The 23,451-nt window shown below is 38.4% G+C and overlaps 1 protein-coding gene across 1 annotated transcript in view; it reads left to right on the top strand.

The window, feature by feature from the left end:
- The window catches only part of LOC149169628 (rRNA (cytosine-C(5))-methyltransferase NOP2C-like), a 397,811-nt gene extending 375,241 nt beyond the window's left edge, over nt 1-22,570 (top strand). Inside the window, exon 13 of the mRNA XM_089428753.1 lies at nt 22,334-22,570. Coding sequence (XP_089284879.1) covers nt 22,334-22,445 — 112 coding nt within the window. The 3' untranslated portion in view covers nt 22,446-22,570. The remainder of the gene's footprint in view (nt 1-22,333) is intronic.
- The last annotated feature ends 881 nt before the right edge of the window (nt 22,571-23,451 follow it).

The following is a 23,451-nucleotide window of genomic DNA, read 5'->3' as shown; positions in this document are numbered from 1 at the left end:
AAAAGAAAGGTATATCTTGATCATGGATCATGGCTTTTGCAGCTTCCATAATTGTCCTATTTTTCCTTTCAGCAACACCATTTTGCTCGGGATTGTATGGTACTGTAGTCTCCTTTTTTATGCATGCTTCCCTGCAAAATTCTTTCAACTCATTTGACTCATATTCTGTCCCATTATCAGTTCTTAATATCTTGATGGATTTTCATTCTTTGATTTTCAATGAGAGCTTTGTAGTCCTTGAACTTCTTGAATGTTTGATCCTTGGGTTTCAAAAACTATATCCATGTTTTACAAGAGAAATCATCAATGAAGATAACATAATACAAATATCCTTCCAAAGAGGCCACTGTCATTGGTCCACAAAGATCAGAATGGATATGATGAAGAATTTCCCTTGACCTGTTCTTGCTTGAAGGGAAGGGTGATTTGACATTTTTCCCACTTGCACAACTACATCATATTCCTTCATGGTCCACATGGATTTCTGGCATCCCAGTAACCATTTTACTCAAAATAGGCAGCCCTTTGTAATGTAAGTGTGCAAGTCTACGATGCCATAATTCACACTGATTTTGATGACTGTGAGATAGAGCTTGAAGAGGTTCTCCCCATACTTTATAAAGATAATCCCTCCTAATTCCAATGGTGAGGGCATTTTTCATGGGAGAGTTCTTGGGCCATACAATTACTTTTCCATTGATGAAGGCAGTCCTGAAACCCTTATCTTCCATATCAGAGAGAGACGAGGTTTTTCTTTAGACTAGGAACATATAGAACATCATGAAGGCTAATGGATTCTCCAGAATTCAGATGAAGGTCAACATTTCCATAACCTTTTACAGGGGGAGAGGTGTTGTCTCCAAGTATAATATTGATATTCATATCTTTTTCAACCAAATTAGAGAGAAGTTCTTGGTATCCAGTAAAGTGCCTAGATGCTCCATTGTCCACCAGCCAACTAGAGGCTCCCTCTGGAGATGCATTTGCAATAACACCAATAAGAACATATTGAGTTTGAGAATTTTCATACCTTAGAGTCTTTTTGGGAGGAGGTTGCTCTTCTTGCATGCTAGCATTTGCAGCTGGCCTTTGTCCCTTCTTGTTGTTGTTGAAATTATTGTCACTACTATTGTTGAAGTTTCCTTTGCTGGTGCCTCTGTTGTTGTTGTCATTATTTTTTCTTCCAGCATTCTGTCAGGACAATCTCTGGCATAGTGACCATAGTTGTCACACCTGTAGCACTGCACCTTGGACATATCGTTGTTGTTATTGTTTGAAATTGTAGATGACTTTCTTGACTTCCAATGAGGAGGTTTCCCTTTTCCTTTTCCTTTCTTAGCATGGGCAGAGAAGGCTGTTTGGTCTTCTTCTTCTTTGATAATGCCACAATTGATTCTCCTTTATTCTTCTTGAGTACACTTTCCTAGTAACTCACTGAAATCAGGTAATGTATGTTGATTGCTGATGGTTTGAATGAACGATTCCCAAGATAGAGGTAAACCTCCAAGAGCTATTTGTACCAGCTCTTCATCATCAATTTCTTTTCCCAAAGTAAGAAGCTCATCCTTGATTTGAGTGATCCACAGGATGTAGGTAGTGATGTTCTCTGACTTCTGCAATTGATATCCCTGAGTTTATTTCTTAAAGAAATGATGTGACTCAAGTTCTTCTTTTCATACATGCCAAGCAGTTTGTCGTACATCTCTTTGGGTTTCTTCACCTTAGATATATAGGTAATGATATGATCTCTTAGAGAATCAATGATAATTTTCCTTGCTGTGGTTTCTCCCTTGTACTTTTCCTTGACACTAGGATTTGCATTGGAAGGAGGTTCGACTGCTTTTCTTGTCACATATTCTTTAACACCATTTTCTTCTAAAGTCACTTCAAGTCTGGGTCTCCATGCAACATAATTTTTTGCATCATTCAATTTGTCCTCAGATTTGAAGAATACAGAAGACATCTTGATCCAGGTGGATATTGGTGGCCACCTGCCTATTCCACCTAGACCCCTAGTCGATTTCACCAGTTTCCTTGATTATAGCAACATTTACTATTTTTATCAATTTTTCGGGTCTTGAATTCGAAGAGATTTTTCCAAAGAGGTATCATACGCGCCAAATAGAGATCATGTGACCAAGTTACAACCCCAGGAAGTTGGCTGCCCAACTAACCCCAACAGGGCCCACAAACTCTTGGCATTCTATCTCCTGGGGTTAGGATTTTGGTTGTTTAGAGTTTCTCTTTGTTGTTCAATAATAAAAAAGGCCCTTGAGCCTCATTGTAACACAATTCAAAGGCATGTAGCCGCCACATCTGTTCTTAGAGATAAGCTACCATCACCCGAGCTAGTTTATTTCCATTCTGTATGTAAGCATATTCCAATTCTTTTTAATGAAATGAAGTTTTATTTCTGTTTCACCTCTATGTTTATGTTTATATTTGTATTATGTTGCGTTCTTGTATAAGTCCGAACTAGTGGTATCATAGTGGTCTACTCTTTCTCTGTTTTTCTTTGCATGTCCCCAACGAGGTCAGGGTATAAGGAGTTATGGCTGGAACTGGTTGAACCTTTGCAAGACCAGTCTCACAAACCCTGAGGACCTCCCATGGTGGAAGAAAAGAAAAACGAGGGATAAGGAGATCTTTTCAAAATATTTCTCGAAGAAGCCCTCGAGCGACAAAGGAACGCGATGATGAACAACTTTGTTTAGATCCTTTGACGACTACCCACATGCGACACATCTTCATCCAACAACCACTCTGGAGGCGCCACACCCTTTAAGGTGCAAGTCAACTTTGACATCCCCATATTTGAAGGCCAGATAGATGAAGATGCCATAGATAAATGGTTAAATATGTTAGAAGGATATTTTTCGGTTCATGATTTTTCAATCGGGAAAAGTTTACTTTTGCACTCCTCAAAGCTGTCCCCACGTCAAGAACTGGTGGGAGACCTAATGTGAGAAGAGGGACGAGAGGGAACCTCACTATTTTCAGTTGCACCCACTTGGAATTCTTTCCAAGATGCCATCAAGGAGCAGTATTACCTTGTCAGGAGCTATGAAGATAAATGCATAAAGTGGATCATGTTGCAGCAAGGAAGGGACTAAGACGTGCCGGAGTTCACAAATATTTTTCATACCCTTCGCACAAAGTTGGGTATCAAGGATTTTGAGCGACATTTGGAACTCAAGTACCACAATTGTCTACACAAGTACATCCAGGATGAGATGGAGTTCCTGGTTATCTCCTCGCTCGACGTTTCCTATCGATACACTATAAAGATCAAGCATAAATTTAAACAAAAAAAGTGAGACTTTGGATCTACGAATCTGAAGTAAGGGAAAGGTGCCTCCAAACCGTAGAAGAAAGAACAAAGCCAAGACGGAACGACCAAAGACAACTCATCAAAGCCGGACGGCGGAAGCAAAGAACAACACCACGAAGATAAGGAAGGACATAGGAAAATGATGTGAGTTCGATAAGAGCCCCACTTACAACATGAGTGAGTGTCGAGCCAAACAGTCACCAATGGCCAAGTTGAAGGCTTTCGAACCAGATGCATGTTCCTGTTGAAAAATGTAACTAGGTTCGATCTTCATAATGAAATGTGTTATTGTGATTTTATGTAATTAATGCAAAGAAGAAAAATAACATTATTATTGTAATGCTTGTCTCATGGGTTTCATGAGCAAGGAATTTTATTTTTAGTATGACTCCCATTGTGAGTTCTTAGGATTAGTCATAAAGTCAAATTGAGTCAATGTCATGTATGAAGGACCCTTCTTGGGCATGTTACATTTTGTATGAGTCATTAAATCAACATGTAAGGCCTTCAAGACCAAGCACAAAACAATTCCTTCAAGTCAGCTACAAAATGGAGTAAATAACCTACTCAAAGAGACATGTCAGCTCAACTCTCTCATGTCAGCTAATTTACAAAGGCAAACCACTATTTATAAGCAACTTGGGTTTCATCTTTGACACAGAATTTCAGACAGATTTTCGTTGAAGTATAAGTTTGAAACAAAAGTGCGAAATAGGTCAACGAAGATGCTCATGCAACCAACGAATTAAGAAAAATGAACAACGAAATCTTTTGGAGTGATTTGGGATTGTTTTGGGATTGTTTCTTGTCAAAGGTATGAAGAAAGGAGGCAACATATGTTGCAGAAGAAACCGAGGATTGTTTCTTGTCACAGGTGTGAAGAAAGGAGGCAACATATGTTGCAAAAAGAAACCGAGAAGAATCAAGTATTGCAAGATTACTTGTGAAGTCAAATCAGTACGCTGGGTTGGAGAACATAGCTATACAGTCCAAGCGAAGAAGGTTAAGGGAGTGGATCACCATATATCTCTCTCATGAGTGCTGCAACTAGGGTTTCAAAGGAGGCCGAAATAAGGTGCAGGTCTGAAGCAGAAGGAAGCCAAAGTTGAAGAGTGTCTTGGTCTTGGAGTGACAAATAGGTCAAGGGTCTTGGTCTTGGTATTCGTCAATTGGAATCTCTATAAGAAGAAGAATTAGTTCAAGTTTTCCTCTCAAGAGTGAGATGTTTTGGCCCTGACTAATAACTTATATTCTGTGTCTCTTGTTTCTTTATGGTTTATGCAACTGTTTGATGAAGAAGAACACTAATAACCTAAGTAAAAGAAGATCCTAATCTAAAGAAGGAAAAATCACTCACAAGCAGTGACAAATAGAAGAGAAATCACTTAATTGCTTTGCCTTAGATTTCTCAACATGGTATCAGAGCTAAGGTGACTAAGTCAAAGAAGGGAATCTTATCAAGGGACACTCAAGGATCAAATCTCGAGGAAGGCATCAAAGCAAAGATCATCTTTAAGACAAGATCTTCAAAGGAAGCATTATAACCCTAGATCGAAGAAGGAGTCTACAAAGAAGTGTTGGGATCATCATCAAGAAAAGAAGGCCATGTTGAAGGGATCTTCGAATCAAGGTCCTTATCATTGAAGAAGATCATCCAAGAAGCATTCAAACATCTTCATCAATAATCCACAAAGGGATCAAGTTGAAGATTTTATATTCACTTGACAAGTACCATTTGGATTTTAGACATCTGTGGTTCATTTCTTTTGAGTTAGTTTTTGTAGGTTTTAACCTCGTACAGAAATCACCTGCATACGAATTCTAAAATACAGAAAATAAACAATGGGAGATCATAACACATAAAACACATATACACAGATATTTTCCCCTGGATCCCAAAACCGGGACTACCAGCTTGATTTTTCATTATGTTCCTTTCAATGCTATAATACATATTTATACATGCCGAAGCATCCAATACCATGGACCGAAAACCATTGCGTCCAAAACCATGGACCGAAAACCATCGCGTCCGAAAACATGTGCGAAAATCATGAACAAAACCATAGGTGGGTTTGCCCAACCTAACATAGGTTCCAAAACCAAAATTTTCCAGGGCGCTGCCCCAAACCCCATAGAGTGGGGTTACCTGCACCCCTCAAACCCCTTTTGACCCCCACGCTACGCAATCGGCTCAACAAAGGGGGGCTCCGCCCCCCCTCTAATCCCCCGGTTAACTACGTGGGCTAGTCGTGGAAAGAATATAACACAACCCAACATTCTCCCACTTCTTGTTTTCTTTCCACAAGGGGCCACAAGAGAGCTTAGTCATTTATCTAGCCCTGCAACGCCCATTGTTTCTCTACACCAAGAGAACTTCTCAGAGCTCACAGATTTTGTCAATGCATCTGCAATATTCTTCAAAGTGTCCACCTTTACCAGCAACACCTTTTTGTCTTCTATCATATCCCTCACAAAGTGATATTGAACATCAATGTGCTTTGTCTTTGAATGATATGCAGGGTTCTTTGCCAAGAAAATTGCACTTTGGCTATCACAATCTATCCTTATAGCTCCCTGTACTAACCCCATACTTGAACACAATCTCTGCAACCAAACTGCGTCTTTGCTTGCATGAGTGGCTGCCATGTATTCTGCCTCTGTAGTTGATGGTGCCACTACAACGTGTTTCTTACTCATCCAACTGATGGCACCTCCAAATAGGTTAAACACATACGCACTTGTAGATCTTCTCTGATCTAGATCTCCAGCCCAGTCTACATCAACAAAGCCACGAATATCCAACACTCTGTCCAATCTTGGACTTCCTTGGTAGTACAAACCATAATCACTAGTGCCACGCAAATACTTGAAAACCTTCTTCACTGCTGTCCATTGCTCCTTTCCTGGTTTTGACATAAACCTGCTCAATACTCCCACTGCATGTGCAATGTTTGGTCTAGTACAGACCATTGCATACATTAGGCTACCGACTGCACTTGCATATGGAACACGGGACATGTCCTCTTCCTCTTCTTGTGTCTTGGCACACTGTTCAACAGATAACTTTACACCTACAGGAATAGAAACCTTCATCGGTTTACTATCCTGCATATTAAATCTTTGCAATATTGTCTCGACATACTTCCTCTGGTTTAACCAGAGCTTTCTCTTTGCCCGATCTCTTTTGATTTCCATGCCCAAAATATAATTTGCAGCACCAAGATCTTTCATGTCAAATTTGGAGGACAATTGGGTCTTCAAATCCTCGATAATTTTTTTGTTATTTCCAACTAGCAACATATCATCCACATATAAGACCAAATAAATAACACGGTCACCAATTAATTTAAAATACACACAGTGATCTTCTTTGCTTCTGGTGAAGCCAAGTCCCCGTGTAAATGTATCAAATTTCTGATACCACATCCTTAGTGACTGTTTTAACCCACATAGAGACTTTTTTAACTTGCATACCAGTTCTTTCTTACCCTTCACCGCAAAGCTTTCAGGTTGTTTCATGTAGATTTCCTCTTCCAAATCACTGTGAAGAAATGTTGTCTTCACATCCATCTGTTCTACCTCAAAATCAAAAGCAGCAGCAACAGATAAAAGTAATCTAATAGAAGCTACCTTGGCAACAGGAGCAAAAATATCACCAAAATCAATTCCCAGCACCTGGGAATAACCTTTTGCTACCAACCGAGCTTTATATTTCTCCACCTTTCCTTCTGCATTTGTCTTCTTCTTGAACACCCATTTGCTGCCAATGGGTTTCCTTCCAACGGGCAACTCCACCAGATCCCAAGCCTCATTTTTGTGCAAAGATGCCATTTCATCAACCATGGCCTCTTTCCAAAGTTTTCCATCCTTTGAATCTACTGCTTCCTTCACAGTTCTGGGATCATCGTCAGTAATAGATAAAGCAAAATTTGAACAGAAAGAAGATGGACTATACCTTTCTGGCTGCCTTCTTTTTCAAACTGATCTTCTCACACCCGGGGTTTGTGGCTCTTCATCTTTTGATTCCTCCTTTGTTGTAGAGTCTGATTCTTCCTCCTTTAGCTCAAACTCTATCTTCTCATGTTCCTTTGGTTGGACTTCATGTTTAATAACATTTTTCACCTCTCTGAACACCACATCTCGGCTGTACACAACCTTCCTTGTTACTGGGTTCCAAAGCTTATAACTCTTTAAACCATCCTTATACCCAATAAAGATGCACTTTTCAGATTTACTATCCAACTTGGTTCGTTTCTCCTTTGGAACATGTACATATGCATCACATCCGAATACCCTCAGATGTGAAAGAGAGGGTTTCTTACCAGTCCATATCTCTTGTGGAGTTTTATCCTCCAACACTGATGAAGATGATCTGTTGACCAGGTAACATGTTGTCTCCACTACCTCTGCCTAGAATTCCTGTCCCAACCCGACACCACTGAGCATGCTTTTTGCCCTTTCCATCAATGTCTTGTTCATTCTTTCTGCAACTCCATTTTGCTGAAGTGTATATGGAATAGTCTTCTGCTGTGCTATACCACACTTCTTACAAAAATTTTCAAATTCCTTACTGCAAAACTCTCCACCGTTATCTTTCCTCATCACCTTTATCTTCTTCTCTTTCTGGTTTTCCACCAGAGCCTTGAATTCTTTAAACTTATCAAAGACTTAAGATTTTTTCTTAAGGAAATATATCCATGTATTCCTTGAGAAGTCATCTATAAATGATACATAGTACACAGACTTACCCAGTGATGGAACCTTCACAGGTCCAAACACATCACTATGCACAAGCTCTAATATATGTTTCACCCTCTTACCACCAGAGGGGAAACTCACCCGATTCTGCTTCCCATATACACAATTTTCATAGAAATCAAAATCTAGAGAGCTACTACTCATACCTTCTACCATACTTTTACCATGAAGTATTTGAAGGCCCTTCTCTCCAATATGTCCAAGCCTTTGATGCCACAACATGGTCTTCTCTCCAGAGACCACTAGATTTTTTGCTCCACTTTCAAGAACCACAGAACTGTTGCACGCATCAACAACCATGCTACCTTGCAGCTTATACAGAGTTCCAATCGAACTCCCCGCATCAATACCAGTGCTTCTCGAACCATCTTGCAGGTATCCTTTTCGAACACTGTTTTTACACTTGCATCATCCAACTTGCTTACAGAAATCAAATTTTTTGCCAATGCAGGAATATGCAGAACACCTGGAAGTGTTCTAACCCTTCCACCTTGCAACTTTAACTTTACTTTTCCGCGACCAACGATTCTAGCCTTCCAATCATCCCCTAAGAAGACATCACCACCATCGTATTTCTCATACTCGCAGAACCACTCTCTATGGGGAGTGAAGTGAAAGGATGCACCTAAGTCAATCAATCATGCCTCATGATCTACATGTGTAGTTGAAGAAGCCAAGTACACATCCCCACCTTCATCTGAGGTGCTTTTCACCTCTGCAGAAGGAGCATCTTCAGATCCCTTTCCTTTATCAGGAGATTTAGATTTATAGCCCCTTTTGTAGTGCCCTTCCTTTCCGCATTTCCAACACACCACCTTTATAGGTTTTCCTGGAGATTTAGATCTCCCACTCGATGACTTATTTTTGTTTCTATTCTGGGACCGTCCTCGTACAAACAAGGCATCACCATTCTGGGTCTCCATATTTTTCCGTCTCATCTCCTCCGTCAGCAAGGATGAGACTATTTCATCAAACTGCAAGGCAGTTGCATTGCTACCTATTGCAATAACCAGACTATCCCACGAGTCTGGTAGAGAACACAAAAAACTAATGCACTTATCTTCATTTGAAATTTTAATATCAACAGATGCTAACTGACTTACCACAATATTAAATGCGTTCAGATGCTCTGTCACCGAGTCTCCATCTTTCGTTCTCGGGTTATACAACTTTTTCCGTAGGAACAATTTATTCACTAGAGACTTAGATTGGTACAAGGTCCCTAACTTGTCCCACAAAGCCTTCGCCGTAGCTTCCCCTGATACATTCAACAATACTGAATTTGAGACACATAATCATATTGTGCTCTTTGCCTTTCGATCCAACTTCTTCCATTCTTCATCGGACACTTCCGTTGGTTTAGTACCCGGATCCACTGTGATCCACTGATCTTTATCCACCAATAGATCCTCCATCTTGAGTTTCCACAACTCAAAACTCTGACCATTAAATTTCTCGATCTCTATCTTTCCATTGCTCGCCATCGTCTTTCACCACTAGAATCGATCTCGCAGATCTCCCACTGAACAGGGTCTACCACAGGCCCGAGCGAAACCCTTCAGCAACAAAGGCGTCCCCTTGAAGCCAAAACAACTTCGATACCAAATGTAGGTTTTAACCCCGTACAAAATTCCCCTGCATACGAATTCTAAAACACAGAAAATAAACAATGCGAGAGCATAACACATAAAACACATATGCACAGATATTTTCCCCTGGATCCCAAAACTGGGACTACCAGCTTGATTTTTCATTATGTTCCTTTCAACGTTATAATACATATTTATACATGCTGAAGCATCCAATACCATGGACCGAAAACCATCGCGTCCAAAACCATGGACCGAAAATCATTGCGTCCAAAAGCATGTGCAAAAATCATGCACAAAACCATAGGTGGGTCCGGCCAACCTAACATAGGGTTCCAAAACCAAAATTTTCAGGGGTGCTGCCCCGAAACCCATAGAGTGGGGTTATTTGCACCCCTCAAACCCCTTGTGACCCCCCTGCTACACAATCGGCGCAACGAAGGGGGGGCTCCGCGCCCCCTCTAACCCCCGGTTAATTACGTGGGCTAGTCGTGGAAAGAATATAACACAACCCAACAGTTTTCGGAGAACCCACAGTAAGTATCATTTCTTATAGTCTAATCTAGCAAAAATGACTTCATTTTGCAAGGAGATCTATATGCTAGTTGAATCATCGAACTTCTTGTTGAAGAATTTAGGGCATGCATACTTAAGATGATTCTTTGTTACATGATAACAATTTGTGAAGCATTTAAACAATTTATATTAGCTTGATGATTACTTCATTATTAGCATGTGTTTGTTAACTTCATCAAACTGCTATCAAAACAAAAGAGACAAGAACACAAATGTTTTGGCTTTCTGCTAGGGCCAAAACCTCTCCCTCTTAGAGAGGAAAACCCATGCATAAATTCTTCTTATAGAGATTCCATTGACGAATACCAAGACCATGACCCTTGACACAATCTGCCTCTCCAAGACCAAGCCATCAATCCTCATCGTGTCACTGCTGAGATCACTATCTTCGCTGCACCATAGAGGTCATCATCATCGTGATCTTCATCACTACTGCAACACCATGATCTTCATCCCTGTTGCATCATAGTTTTACTACTGCTGCACTTTATCTGAGATCATTGATGTACTTGATATTGTGAGACCACAAAGATACAAAGTCATGATCCATATCTATTATTATTATTACAGTTCTGTCAGGGTCTAAACTATAATCTTTGTTGTTTCACCTTGTAGCTCATCAAGCCTTCATTACGTTAGATCTCAATACGGTAGTAACTAGTGAGACTATATGTCTCCCATCACAGGTATGCCGAGAATCACCATCATCATGAAACCCTATGACGTTAGCATGGTCCTGAGATAGCCTTCAGAGAGAGTAGATTTACCTAATCATTGTTGTTCATAATATCGAGGTTGCTACATGGATGCCTCCTTTAAGATCACCATCAAACCGAGATTGAGATTATAGGATGCCAATGCTGTTCCTTCAAGTATGCCGAGATATTTAGCCCAGAACGTATAACAAGGTTGCATTCTCTGAGATCAGGTCATTATTTGATATTTCTAGCCATCCAAGACCTAGTATGTCTGCCCTTAAACCCATCTGAGGTGCAGACAGACCTTTGATCTCTTGACTGCGGCTCCTTCATGCTTGACTGCGACTACTACGGCTACTGCGGCTATGACTGCGACTCTCTCTTTATCACTGCGGCTCCTCTTCTATGCCTGCGGCTCCATCTCATTGTGGCTACCCCTACAACTACCCTTAACCACTTTGGTTGCTCTTCATGCGAGTTCTGTTATGTCTCATTGCGGATACCCCAATGGGGTATTTATAGTGGTTGGGAACTGTATTTGAGCCGACATATAACCATGAACCGACATGACTCTAATTCAAGCCGATGTGTCATTTATACATATTTAATTCATTTATTTGAGCCGACATGATCTCTATTTAATATTTTCACTTGCAGACTTCTATTGCTTGATCTTGAGGCTTTGCTCTTGGTCTTGGATGGCTGCTACACTTGATGAAGACTTATATACATTTACATGGACTCATGACATGATTCTTTGACATATAAATAAATCCTAAAGACATCAAGAAGAAGTCTTTCATCTAATGACACTTCTTGCTTATGAAACCCATGCAGCGAGATTACAAACATAATTTATTTTCTCTTATTACATCAAATACAAAGATCATGTCATTATGAAGACCAAACCTAGTTACACTTCCTTCAACGCTCCCTCTTAACTAGGGAGGTATTCATAATGGTACTTGGTCATTCTCAATCTGAATATTCCTCATAAGAAGAATCAGATTTGCAATCCATCTGTTATAGCATCATTTCAACCAACATTGTTTCCATTTAGCAAGGCCTTGACTAACAACTTTATCTCTCACTTAGATCAGAGCACACAATGTTGGCGAGACCAATGACTGATAAACACACATCATCATTGTCTCTCTTAGGGTCATACCCACCCAGGTGTTCTATGAGTATGCCCTACTAGGACTATTCTCATCTTGGGTTCCCAGCTCTCAAGAATATCGGTCCTCTTGCCCACTCTTGTCTTGGATGCCCTACCACATCCTCAAAGACTATCAGATGCCAGATGATTACATAATCCTCCATTCTTTCTTCCAAACTGAAGACAAGAATGTCGTGTCTCACTCTCCCTCTTAACCAGGGACGAGTTCCAAGTTTCTTTTTACTCAGAAACTTGCTCGAGTTCCTTTACTCATAGGAACCACCTAGAGCTCCCTCTTACACAGGGACTCTATCATCAATACTTTATAGGGTCTTCTAGTTGACTAACGATCCACGATCTCGATGTCATCAATTTCTTCACATGTAGGGTTCAACCATCCATCACTTTCCTCCGTCATGTCATTCCTTCTTTCTCGGAAAGTATCCTCCTTGGCTTTACATTTGGGGCTTCCTTTATCAGCTCATCTGTCTTCACTTTTCATCAACAATGATTGCTATGGATCACAAGGTACATAGTTGTGACATCCTTCACAACTCTCCTTTCCTAGATCCTGCACACATACCCAGACTGTACCAAGAGGTCAGACACCAAAAACAAATTACATATTACCTTTTGGTGATGGCCTTCTTTCAGTGACATCTTCTTGTAGGCATCAATCATCCCGCACACATGTTGACACATCTCCCAATGATATCTGTTGTCAAGGGTCCTGATCTTTTCAAACTTCTATCAGAGTCTTCACATCATTCCGGGAGGTTTCCTGGTCAAGTCTTCCTGATCCTCTGGATGTTGACTGCCTTCGTCATGGTTGCATGCTTCACGATCTCTTCCATTCTCATATCTTTTATTCCCAGGAACTCTCATAGTTCTTCAATGGTCATCAACTACCTCATACTGCATTATGAGGACATATTATGTTGATTTCATCTAATCTGACTTTTGTCTTTCTGCATCCTTTCAGAGGAGGAGATCATCATGCTTGATCCATTTTATCTGCAACCACATATCATGACATTATAATATCAAATGCAAATACAAGTACAATCATACATACCTTATTTTTCTTCAGGTATCTTTCAGCAGCTTCCCTGATTGAACAATTCTTCAATCCCTTGATCTGCTTCATTCTTCATGTCATTGAACCACCATCTCATGAGTTCCAAGAGATGGAATTTTGACGAGACATTTGCTGCCTTCCCGAACTAGGAGATCCTCCGCTGAGATCTCTATCAGAGATCCTTCAAAATCTGGTATATCTCCATCTGGAAAATGTTTCCTTTGACCTTGATGACTTCTTCCTTTCCTTCAATATTCAAGGAGATTCCCAAGAGTAATGTTCTTCATGATTTCATACGAGCTCTTGCTTCCATGATGCCATGATGCATCTTACTATGTTCATATCTGCAGAGACTTCTGATAGGATCCTTTTGAGAGGGATACCATCTCATCCATATAGGAGATCCATTGCTCCCTCTTTCACTGATCCTTTCCTCAGCTTCCTCCATCCTTCCGGCGATATGAGTTCCTCTTCCAGAACATTGTTTTGTCTTATCAACTTTCCCTGCACTTATATGTGACTCATCATTTTTCCTTTCTCTATCTGACATAGAGACCATAGACTGTTGATCGAGGTAACCTTCTTGCTTATCAATATCAATGATGATTATTTTCTCACCATTTTTCCCAGATCTCGTAGCTGAGATCTCATGAAGATTTTTCCTCATTCTTCTTTACTACATTTCAGATAGTATATCCTTATGTAACCTTCTTATGTCTCCTTTCTTAATTCATAGGACCTTCATGTCTTCAAAGGAGAACTCAATATACTGACTTCATTTCTTCATAAGGATCCTACTGCAAGAACTCTGTCTAACCCATAGATCTTCTTGCACTGATGAAGTCAATAAAACAAGACTTGATTATAGAATAAAAGATACTTACTTGATATTGTGAAGACAAGATCTTCACCTTCATCATGTTGGCTGATGCTGAGGTAGATGCATTGATGTTTCCTCTGGATATGATCCTTGCTTGAAGCTTCTCTTCAAGTCCTTGAACATCTGGTCCTTGCAGCATCAACTAGAGGTTGCTTGCCATGATGTGATAGGATTGTGCAACATCTTGATTTGAGTCATGTTCATGTAAATCATGTTGTAGTTGATCTGCTTCTTTGAATGGGAATCTGAGCTGCTCTCTGAAGAGATCAATCACTGTAATGCAGAGATCATGCCATGGTGTGGAGTGTGAGAGACACCAAGGTTGTTTCAGACCTTCAAAACCCTTGTTGAAGATGACTGAAGCTGTGAATTGTTTATTGGACCTTGATCTTCTTCGGTAGATTGTCTCCTTGATCATCTTTGTGTTTACATACTGTTGTTGTAGACTTACCCTTTGATCTAGGGTTTGATCAAGGTATAGTTCTTGATCTTCTTTGCTATACTTGAATCTTGATGTTGGCATGTCTCTTTTCTGCCCTTCTTTGACTGTTGAACCAATCGCTCTGATACCATGTTGAAGAATCTAGGGCATGCATACTTAAGATGATTCTTCGTTACATGATAACAATTTGTGAAGCATTTAAACAATTTATATTAGCTTGATGATTACTTCATTATTAGCATGTGTTTGTTAACTTCATCAAACTACTATCAAAACAAAAGAGACAAGAACACAAATGTTTTGGCTTTTTGCTAGGGCCAAAACCTCTCCCTTTTGGATAAGAAAACCCATGCGTAAATTCTTCTTATAGAGATTCCATTGACGAATACCAAGACCATGACCCTTGACACAATTTTCCTCTCCAAGACCAAGCCATCAATCCTCTTTGTGTCACTACTAAGATCATTATCTTCTAAGATCATTATCTTCGCTGCACCATAGAGGTCATCATCATCGTGATCTTCATCACTACTGCAACACCATGATCTTCATCGTTGTTGCATTATAGTTTTACTATTGCTGCACTTTATCTGTACTTGATATTGTGAGACCACAGAGATACAAAGTCATGATCCATATCTATTATTATTATTATAGTTCTATCAGGATCTAAACTATAATCTTTGTTGTTGCACCTTCTAGCTCATCAAGCCTTCATTACATTAGATTTGAATACAGTGGTAACTAGTGAGACTGTATGTCTCCCGTCACAGGTATGCCAATAATCACCATCTTCATGAAACCCTATGACATTAGCATGGTCCTACTGAGATAGCCTTCAGAGAGTAGATCTACCTAATCACTGATGTTCATAATATTGAGGCTGCTACAGGGTTGCTTCCTTTAGGATCACCATCAAACCGAGAGTGAGATTATAGGATGCCAATGTTGTTCCTTCAGGTATGTCGAGATATTTAGCCTAGAACCTATAACAAGGCTACGTTCTCTGAAATCAGGAAATGATTTGTTATTTCTAGCCATCTGAGACCTAGTGTGTCTGCCCTTAAACCCATTCGAGGTGCAGATAGACCTTTGATCTCTTGACTGTGGCTCCTTCATGCTTGACTGCAGCTATGATTGTGGCTACTACAACTATGACTGCGGCTCTCTCTTTATCACTACGACTGTCATCCACTGCGGCTCCTCTTCTATGCCTCCGACTCCATCTCACTGCGGCTACCCCTACGGCTACCCTTAACCACTTTGGTTGCTCTTCATGCAAGTTCTGTTTTGTCTCATTGCGGATACCCCAATGGGGTATTTATAGTGGTTGGGCACTATATTTGAGTCGACATATAACCATGAACCGAGATGACTCTAATTCAAGCTGACGTGTCATTTATAATATTTAATTCATTTATTTGAGCCGACATGATCTCTATTAAATATTTTCACTTGCTGACTTCTATTGCTTGATCTTGATGCTTTGCTCTTGGTCTTGGAGGGCTACTACACTTGATGAAGACTTATATACATTTACATGGACTCATGACATGATTCTTTAACATAGAAATAAATCTGAAAGACATCAAGAAGAAGTCTTTCATCTAATGACACTTCTTGCTCATGAAACCCATGCAACAAGATTACAAACATAATTTATTTTCTCTTATTAGATCAAATACAAAGATCATGTCATTATGAAGACCGAACCTAGTTACACTTTCTTCAACACTTCCTTGCATGGAAAAGGATGATAGATATAGTGCTCGAAGAGATTGAAGTTATTGATCATGTCAATTGAAAGGTCTCCAAACCATCCGAAGTACAAGCACTATCTGAATACATGGAAAGAGATCTAAGGGCTCAAGAGATTCTTATGGAGTCTGTCAAAGATCCCCTCATTCTTTATATAACAGAGCTGGAGACATCTAAAGAGATATGTGATAAGCTGGTAGAACTATTCACTCAAAGTGCTATAAGAGAGATCATATCACTTAGATTTGATCTACACAAATTGAAGGTATCAAAGGATGAAGGGATATCCTCATGTCTCTCAAAAGCTCCCAAATAAGATCTCAACTTTAAGATCTAGGAGAGATGATATTGGATAAAGAAATGATCTCCATTCTTCTAAATGCACTAACTGATGAACAAGGTAACCTCATATCAAATACCTATGAGGACAAGAAAGCTATCCCATTCAACAACTTGTGGTCTCTATGCAAGATAGAAGAAGACAGGTTGAGAGCAAAAAGTGATGAAGAATTAAACATTTTTTGGAAGGAAAGCGAAATTTGGAAATTTCGGTCCTCATAAAGGAAAGAAAAACATAGCTAAGATGCAATGATATGGATGTAAAGAATAGGGGCATTACAAGAAATATTGTCCCAAGTTAAAGAAGGGAAATAACAAGAGAGATAGAGAAGACACCCATATCACCAAAGAAGTGGAGGAAGCTAAAAAGAAGTCCAAGAAAGAGGAAGTAAGAGATCTTCACTATTGAGATAGTCTTCCTCACATAAGTTCTTTTCAAGTTCCTAAGTCTTCTGTTGTAAGATATGGCTGTCATGATTCATTAAGTAAAATAATGGGACGCATTAAGGCATCATAGAAGCATTGAAAGCAAGAGCTCGGGACATCATCATAGAGAAGCATGAAAGACATTTAGAATCTATGGAAGTCAAGGATATAGATATTGGGAATATCATTGTAAACACAAGTGGCAAGGTCATCTAGTACAAGGTTCATCATACATTTGTCAAATGGAAACATCTGCTGATGGGGATACTTTAGATCCTCAAGATTCTTTGATGGAATCTTCATTGAAAGGTTCACCGATCATGAGGGGAAGCAAGTGTTTCATCAAGAATTTCAAACTTGTGGAATTCAATGGATGATGATGGTATGATAACATAAAAGTGAAGCAGATCAAGGGATTGAAGATATTTCAATCAAGGAAGTTGTTGCAGTAAGTTTGGATGACCCAAAGGAAAAGGAGGTATGTATGCTTACAGTCTATATTGAAAAGTCATGTCATATGGTTGCAGATTACATGGACCAATGCTCTATCTTAAGAGCATGATCAAAAGAAAGGATCTCCTCCCTCAAAGGAATGTAGGAATGCATGGGTCACACATTCACTAGATGAAATCAACATAATATGTCCTCATATGAAGTATGAGGTGGTTGACTACAATTAAGGAACTCTGATTGGAAGCTCATGGGAATGAAATGTGTGAAGAAACGAAGGAAGAGATCATGGAATATGCAATCATGGTAAAGGCAATCAACATCCGAAAGACCAAGACAATTTGACTAGGATATCTCCATGGAAGATATGAAGACTCTGATGAAGTTTGAAAAAGAAAGAGACCCTTGACAATATATACATCTTTGGGAGATGTGTCGATATGTATGCACGATGTTGATGCAAACTAGAAGATGTCATGATGAAAGACCATCACAAATGTAATATTGATTTTAATGTTCATTTGTTTATTTTTACAAATATCTGGATGGGTTTATGCAGGGTTGCCAAGAGAAGATCTATGGATGTCTTCCACCACCAATGCAGATGTAGTAGGATGAAAGAGTAAACATGGCATGAAGAGAGAAACATGGCATTAAGGAAATCCAAATATGGACTAATGGATCACTTTCCGATGATGACATGGCTGACTCATGAAAATGATGGATGGTTGGTGTCCTATGTAGAAGTCCCAAACATGAAGACTCCTAGATAATGAAAATAAATTCATGATGTCGTGAAGAGGAGTTCGTCAAGCAGTTGGTTGTCCCATCATCTCCACCCAAGGAGCTGTTGTAGGTCCCTAATTAAGAGGGAGCCTGGAAACAAGTTTGTTACTTGGAAGAAACTTGGAAATTCCTAAGCCAAGAGGGAGCTTAGGTACATTCCTTCCGTAGGAATGAGTATATTCCTTTATTGGAATAGATATGTCCTCCCTAATAAAGAGGGGGAGATAGACACATCATTCTTCTCTTCACCTGGGAGGATTGCATAAACATTTGACATCTGATGCACTTTGAGGATGTATTAGGGCATCCAAGATAAGAGTAGTAGTTGACAACCGATATTATTTGAGGACTGGGAATCCAAGATAAGAATAGTCTTGGTGGAACACACCCTGAGAACCCGAGTGGGGTATGTTTCGAGAGAGACAATGATGAGGGTGTCTATACATCATTGGTCTCGCCATCATTGTGCTCTGATCTTGTGGAGAGATAGAGCTATTAGTCAAGGCCTTGCTATGTGACAATGCTAGTTGATATGATGCTATACAGATGGGTTACCAATTTGACTCTTCCTATGAGAATTCTTCAGATTGAGAATGACCAAGTACCATTATGAATACCTCCCTAGTTAAGAGGGAGTGTTGAAAAATGTAACTAGGTTCGGTCTTCATAATGGCATGTGTTATTGTGATTTTATGTAATTAATTCAAAGAAGAAAAATAAAATTATTATTGTAATGCTTGTCTCATTGGTTTCATGAGCAAGGAATTTTATTTTTAGTATGACTCCCATTGTGAGCTCGTAGGATAGGTGATAAAGTCAAATTGAGTCAATGTCATGTATGAAGGACCCTTCTTGGGTATGTTACATTTTGTATGAGTCATTAAATCAATATGTAAACCCTCCAAGGCCAAGCACAAAACAACTCCTTCAAGCCGGCTACAAAATGGAGTAAATAACCTACTCAAAGAGACGTGTTGGCTCAACTCTCTCATGTCGGCTAATTTACAGAGGCAAACCACTATTTATAGGCAGCTCAGGTTTCATCTTTGACACAAAATTTCAGACAGATTTTCGGTGAAGTATAAGTCTAAAACAAAAGTGTGAAATAGGTCAACGAAGATGCTCCTACAACCAACGAATTAAGGAAAAGGAATAATGAAATATTTTGAGTGATTTGGAATTGTTTTAGGACTGTTTCTTGTCACATACGCGAAGGAAGGAGGCAACATATGTTGCAGAAAGAAACCAAGAAGAATCAAGGATTGCAAGATTACATGTGAAGTCAAATCAGCAATTCGAGTTGGAGAAGATAGCTATACAGTCCAAGCGAAGAAGGTTAAGGGAATAGATCATCATATATCTCTCTCATGAGTGATGCAACTAGGGTTTCAATGGAGGCCGAAATAATGTGCAGGTCTGAAGTAGAAGGAAGCCGAAGTTGAAGAGTAACCGAGAAGAAGAAAGGAGCAGAAGGATTGTTTGTGTCTTGATCTTGGAGTGGAAAATAGGTCAAGGGTCTTGGTCTTGGTATTCGTCAATTGGAATCTCTATAAGAAGAAGAATTTGTTCGGGTTTTCCTCTCAAGAGTGAGAGGTTTTGGCCTTGGATGATAACATATATTCTGTGTCTCTTGTTTCTTTATGGTTTATGCATTGGTAATTGTTTGATGAAGAAGAACACTAATAACCTAAGTAAAAGAAAATCCTAATCTAAAGAAGTAAAAATCACTCATAAGAAGTTACTAATATAAGAGAAATCACTTAATTGCTATGCCCTAAATTTCTCAATAGTTCCAACTCTGAGTCAGAACTCGACAAGGGGAATGATAGGGAAACAGATTATTGATGCAGATCCTAGTGCCACCATTGCCAACCCCAAGATTCAGAAGATTGAGCTCGAAGATCCAGAGGAGGGGGAGTGCCTCTTCCACTCACAGATATGGGTGAAGGGTTCTCCGCTGCAGTTCATTGTCGACAACGAGAGCCAAAAGAACCTCATTTCAGCAGAGGTTGTGTACCGGTTGGGCCTACCAACCACACCACACCTGCAATCGTACATCATTAGGTGGCTTCACTAAGGACGAGATCTCTGCAACAACCGACAGTGCTACCTTCCCTACAACATCAAGCCCTTCACAGATGAGGTACTGTGTGATGTTTCTCCTCTTGAAGTTTGTGATGTATTATTGGGCCAACCATACTTGTGGAAGCGTCATGTTGTGTATGAGTCTAGGCTTGCACTGTTATTATTACTTTGGGAAATAAGTTATACATGATACTAGAGGTAGCATCACCTACTGCCATCTCTTTAATCTCTGCAAAGCAATGCTAAGACCATTTCCCAGACCAGGAAATTTGTCTTCCTTATGATTCACCCTCAGGGCAAGAAGAAGATTGTGGCCACCTCATGACCTCTAGATAGGGCTCCTCACATCTCTCTCTCTCTCTCTCTCTCTCTCTCTAACTCACATCTCTCCGTCCTAGCTCACATGTGTTTTCGAGAAGCAAATTCTGGACAAGCCAAAATTATGGGTAGTTTATGGGCAGTGTATTCTAGGCAGGCCGAAATTTTGGGCAGATTTGAGAGGGTCGAAGTTTGAAGGGAAAAAATTTGACTTAGCTTGAATTGACTATAGGGTCGCTTAAGCAGGTTTGACACTATGTTGTTGGATGTCATAGTTGACTAGCTGCATTAGATGTATCTCTTGTTGAATTGAATAATTTCTCTAAGAAATAGGTTGTTGGGTTTTCGCCCCAAGTGGGATTTCCCAAAGTAAAATCTTGTGTTTTCTTTGTGCATTGTGATTTCTACTGTCCTTATGGTTTTATGGTTGAATTTTTGAAGCGTAATTGCTTAATGGTAAACTAGAATTGTTAAAATATATCATATGAAGTAACTATCAATATTTTCATAAATTATGTTTGTATCTATTGCACTTGAAAACTCAACAAAATTGTCTTATCATTGGTATGCTCAATAACAATAAAAACACCCAATCCAAATAGGAGAGGTGATGGAGATCCATATATATATTGTGTTTAAATAATAGGAATTATTATTTACAAGCCTTGTGGTGACAATGTAAATATCGTTCACTGTTTGCGAGAGTGAAAGGATATAATTTTTATTATTATTTATGTTGTTGTTATTATTGCTATTAATATCTAATGTATAATTGTGGACATTAAATGTACTCCCCCTCAAAGGATGTTTTTTTGTAAAAGCATCATATATAGAGAGTTATGTGTTCATTTTAGCTTGAACATTGCTCATTGGTGTTGTATTGGTTGAAAAAGGATGGTAAGATCTTCACAGTTTATTCACATTGAAAAGGGGTCAATCTGCCCTAAGTTTGTCCTCTTTGGTATTGTACCATGAGGGATTTGATTCAGTTTTCTTTGATTGCAATTTTCCATGTACCTTTGAAATTAAGTACCAATTAGCACCCCAATAATTAGAAATGTTGAATTCATTTGGTTTTGGATGAGTTTCGATATGTTGATTGTTGCATGATTATTTCTATGATTAGGGCGAAATATGGTCTAATAGTTTAACTTCTTTATGATATATTGAAATTAGGGCTAATTCTCTTGTATTCACTACTTTGATGATACTTTTAAGTTGAGATACAATTTTGTTAGTGGTGGAAAATGAACCTTCAATTGTAATGGGCTATATAAGTGCTTGTCGATTGATAACTTGATTTTTTTTCATGATTTAGGGTTAATGTCATGTTGTAGTTGCTATGACAACCTTAATTTCTCTTGATGGCTTGAGCTTGGGAAAGTGTGTTTTTTTATTATTATTATTTTTTTTAATTTTAAAAAATAATCAAGAAAATAAGAAATACAAGGTAAAGGTGTACATCTCTAAAATGAGATTATTATGGTTTTAGATGGGTTAAAAATGCATTTTCATGTTATGGTTTTTAATGAATCTTTTAGGAATAAAGTCAATTAACTTGATGACAAATCAAGTTTCATGTCAAGTTTATTATAAATTGTTTTGAATTTTATGCGGATATACTAAACTGAACTTCTTGTTTGAATTTTCATTATAGGGAATGGTTAAGAGATGGAGAACAAGATCTAGTACAAAGGTTTGATCCTTCTGGTGATTTGGATACAATTGGATTCTTCATTGCAAAATTTAAAGTTGGAAATAAAGAGTAGATTATAAAAGAAAAATCATATTGTATGTGAAGCAATGATATTATTTATAAGGTATCAATATGAACTTAGATATTGTTTATTGAAATGGCAATTCACAAAAAAAAGTCGTAAAATTTTGATATTTATTCTTAATTTAAAATGCTAAATCATTTTCCCCATTATGTATAGTTCTCCCATTAATTTATAATATTTTGCTCTTCAAATATTTATTAAAAAATTGCTATAAGTATATTTAAACAAAATTAACTAAAATTATTATAAAATAATTTGTATAACTGAAATTATATCCAAATACACCTATCTCTATAACATATAAATATTACAGTGATGCTCATAATCCCTGCAACTTGGTCCAAATAAAAATCCATTAATTTAATTGCTTTATGCAAATTTAATGAATTCAGATATTATTATTATTATTATTATTTTCAAAATTTTAATTAAATTCACATATAAAATTCTTGTTAATTTTAAAAGTTTAATATTAATTCCAACAAATAAATTATGATTTTTATGTATTTGAATTAATGGATTTGGGATTATTTTCCATTTTAAATAAAAATAATAGTTTGTATGTCTATCTATCTGTATCTCTATAAGGTTCGTTTAAGTGGTCATGTGTCAAAAGTGAGATCCTCAAGAAAACATATAGGGGACTTTTGCATATTCTGGCCTTGAAAGTAAATGTTTCTAGAGTACAATGAACTTGAAATTGGACCCATGGCTCTCAAACTTAGTAGTTCAGAGCTAAATCAACGATTGTTTGTTTATTTATTTATTTTTATGAAAAATAGTCATAGTAAAACCTAATAGGCACATTTGCAATGTTTCTAGCCTACATTTAACCCAAGGGATATTTATTTTTCAATCCATTTATTTATTTGTTTGAACAATTTGAGCTAAACCAAAGGATATTTATTTATTCAATTTGGCCTTTGAGGTAAATGTTGCTAGAGCACATGTTAGCCATTGGATACTTATCCTCTCTACCCATGTTCAAATCTTG

Source organism: Pinus tabuliformis, chromosome 4_2 (assembly GCF_031772625.1).
Source record: "Pinus tabuliformis cultivar Carrire ecotype Pingquan chromosome 4_2, CPIR1, whole genome shotgun sequence".
NCBI classification, from domain to species: domain Eukaryota; kingdom Viridiplantae; phylum Streptophyta; class Pinopsida; order Pinales; family Pinaceae; genus Pinus; species Pinus tabuliformis.
This window is presented reverse-complemented; position numbering and strand designations above follow the sequence as displayed.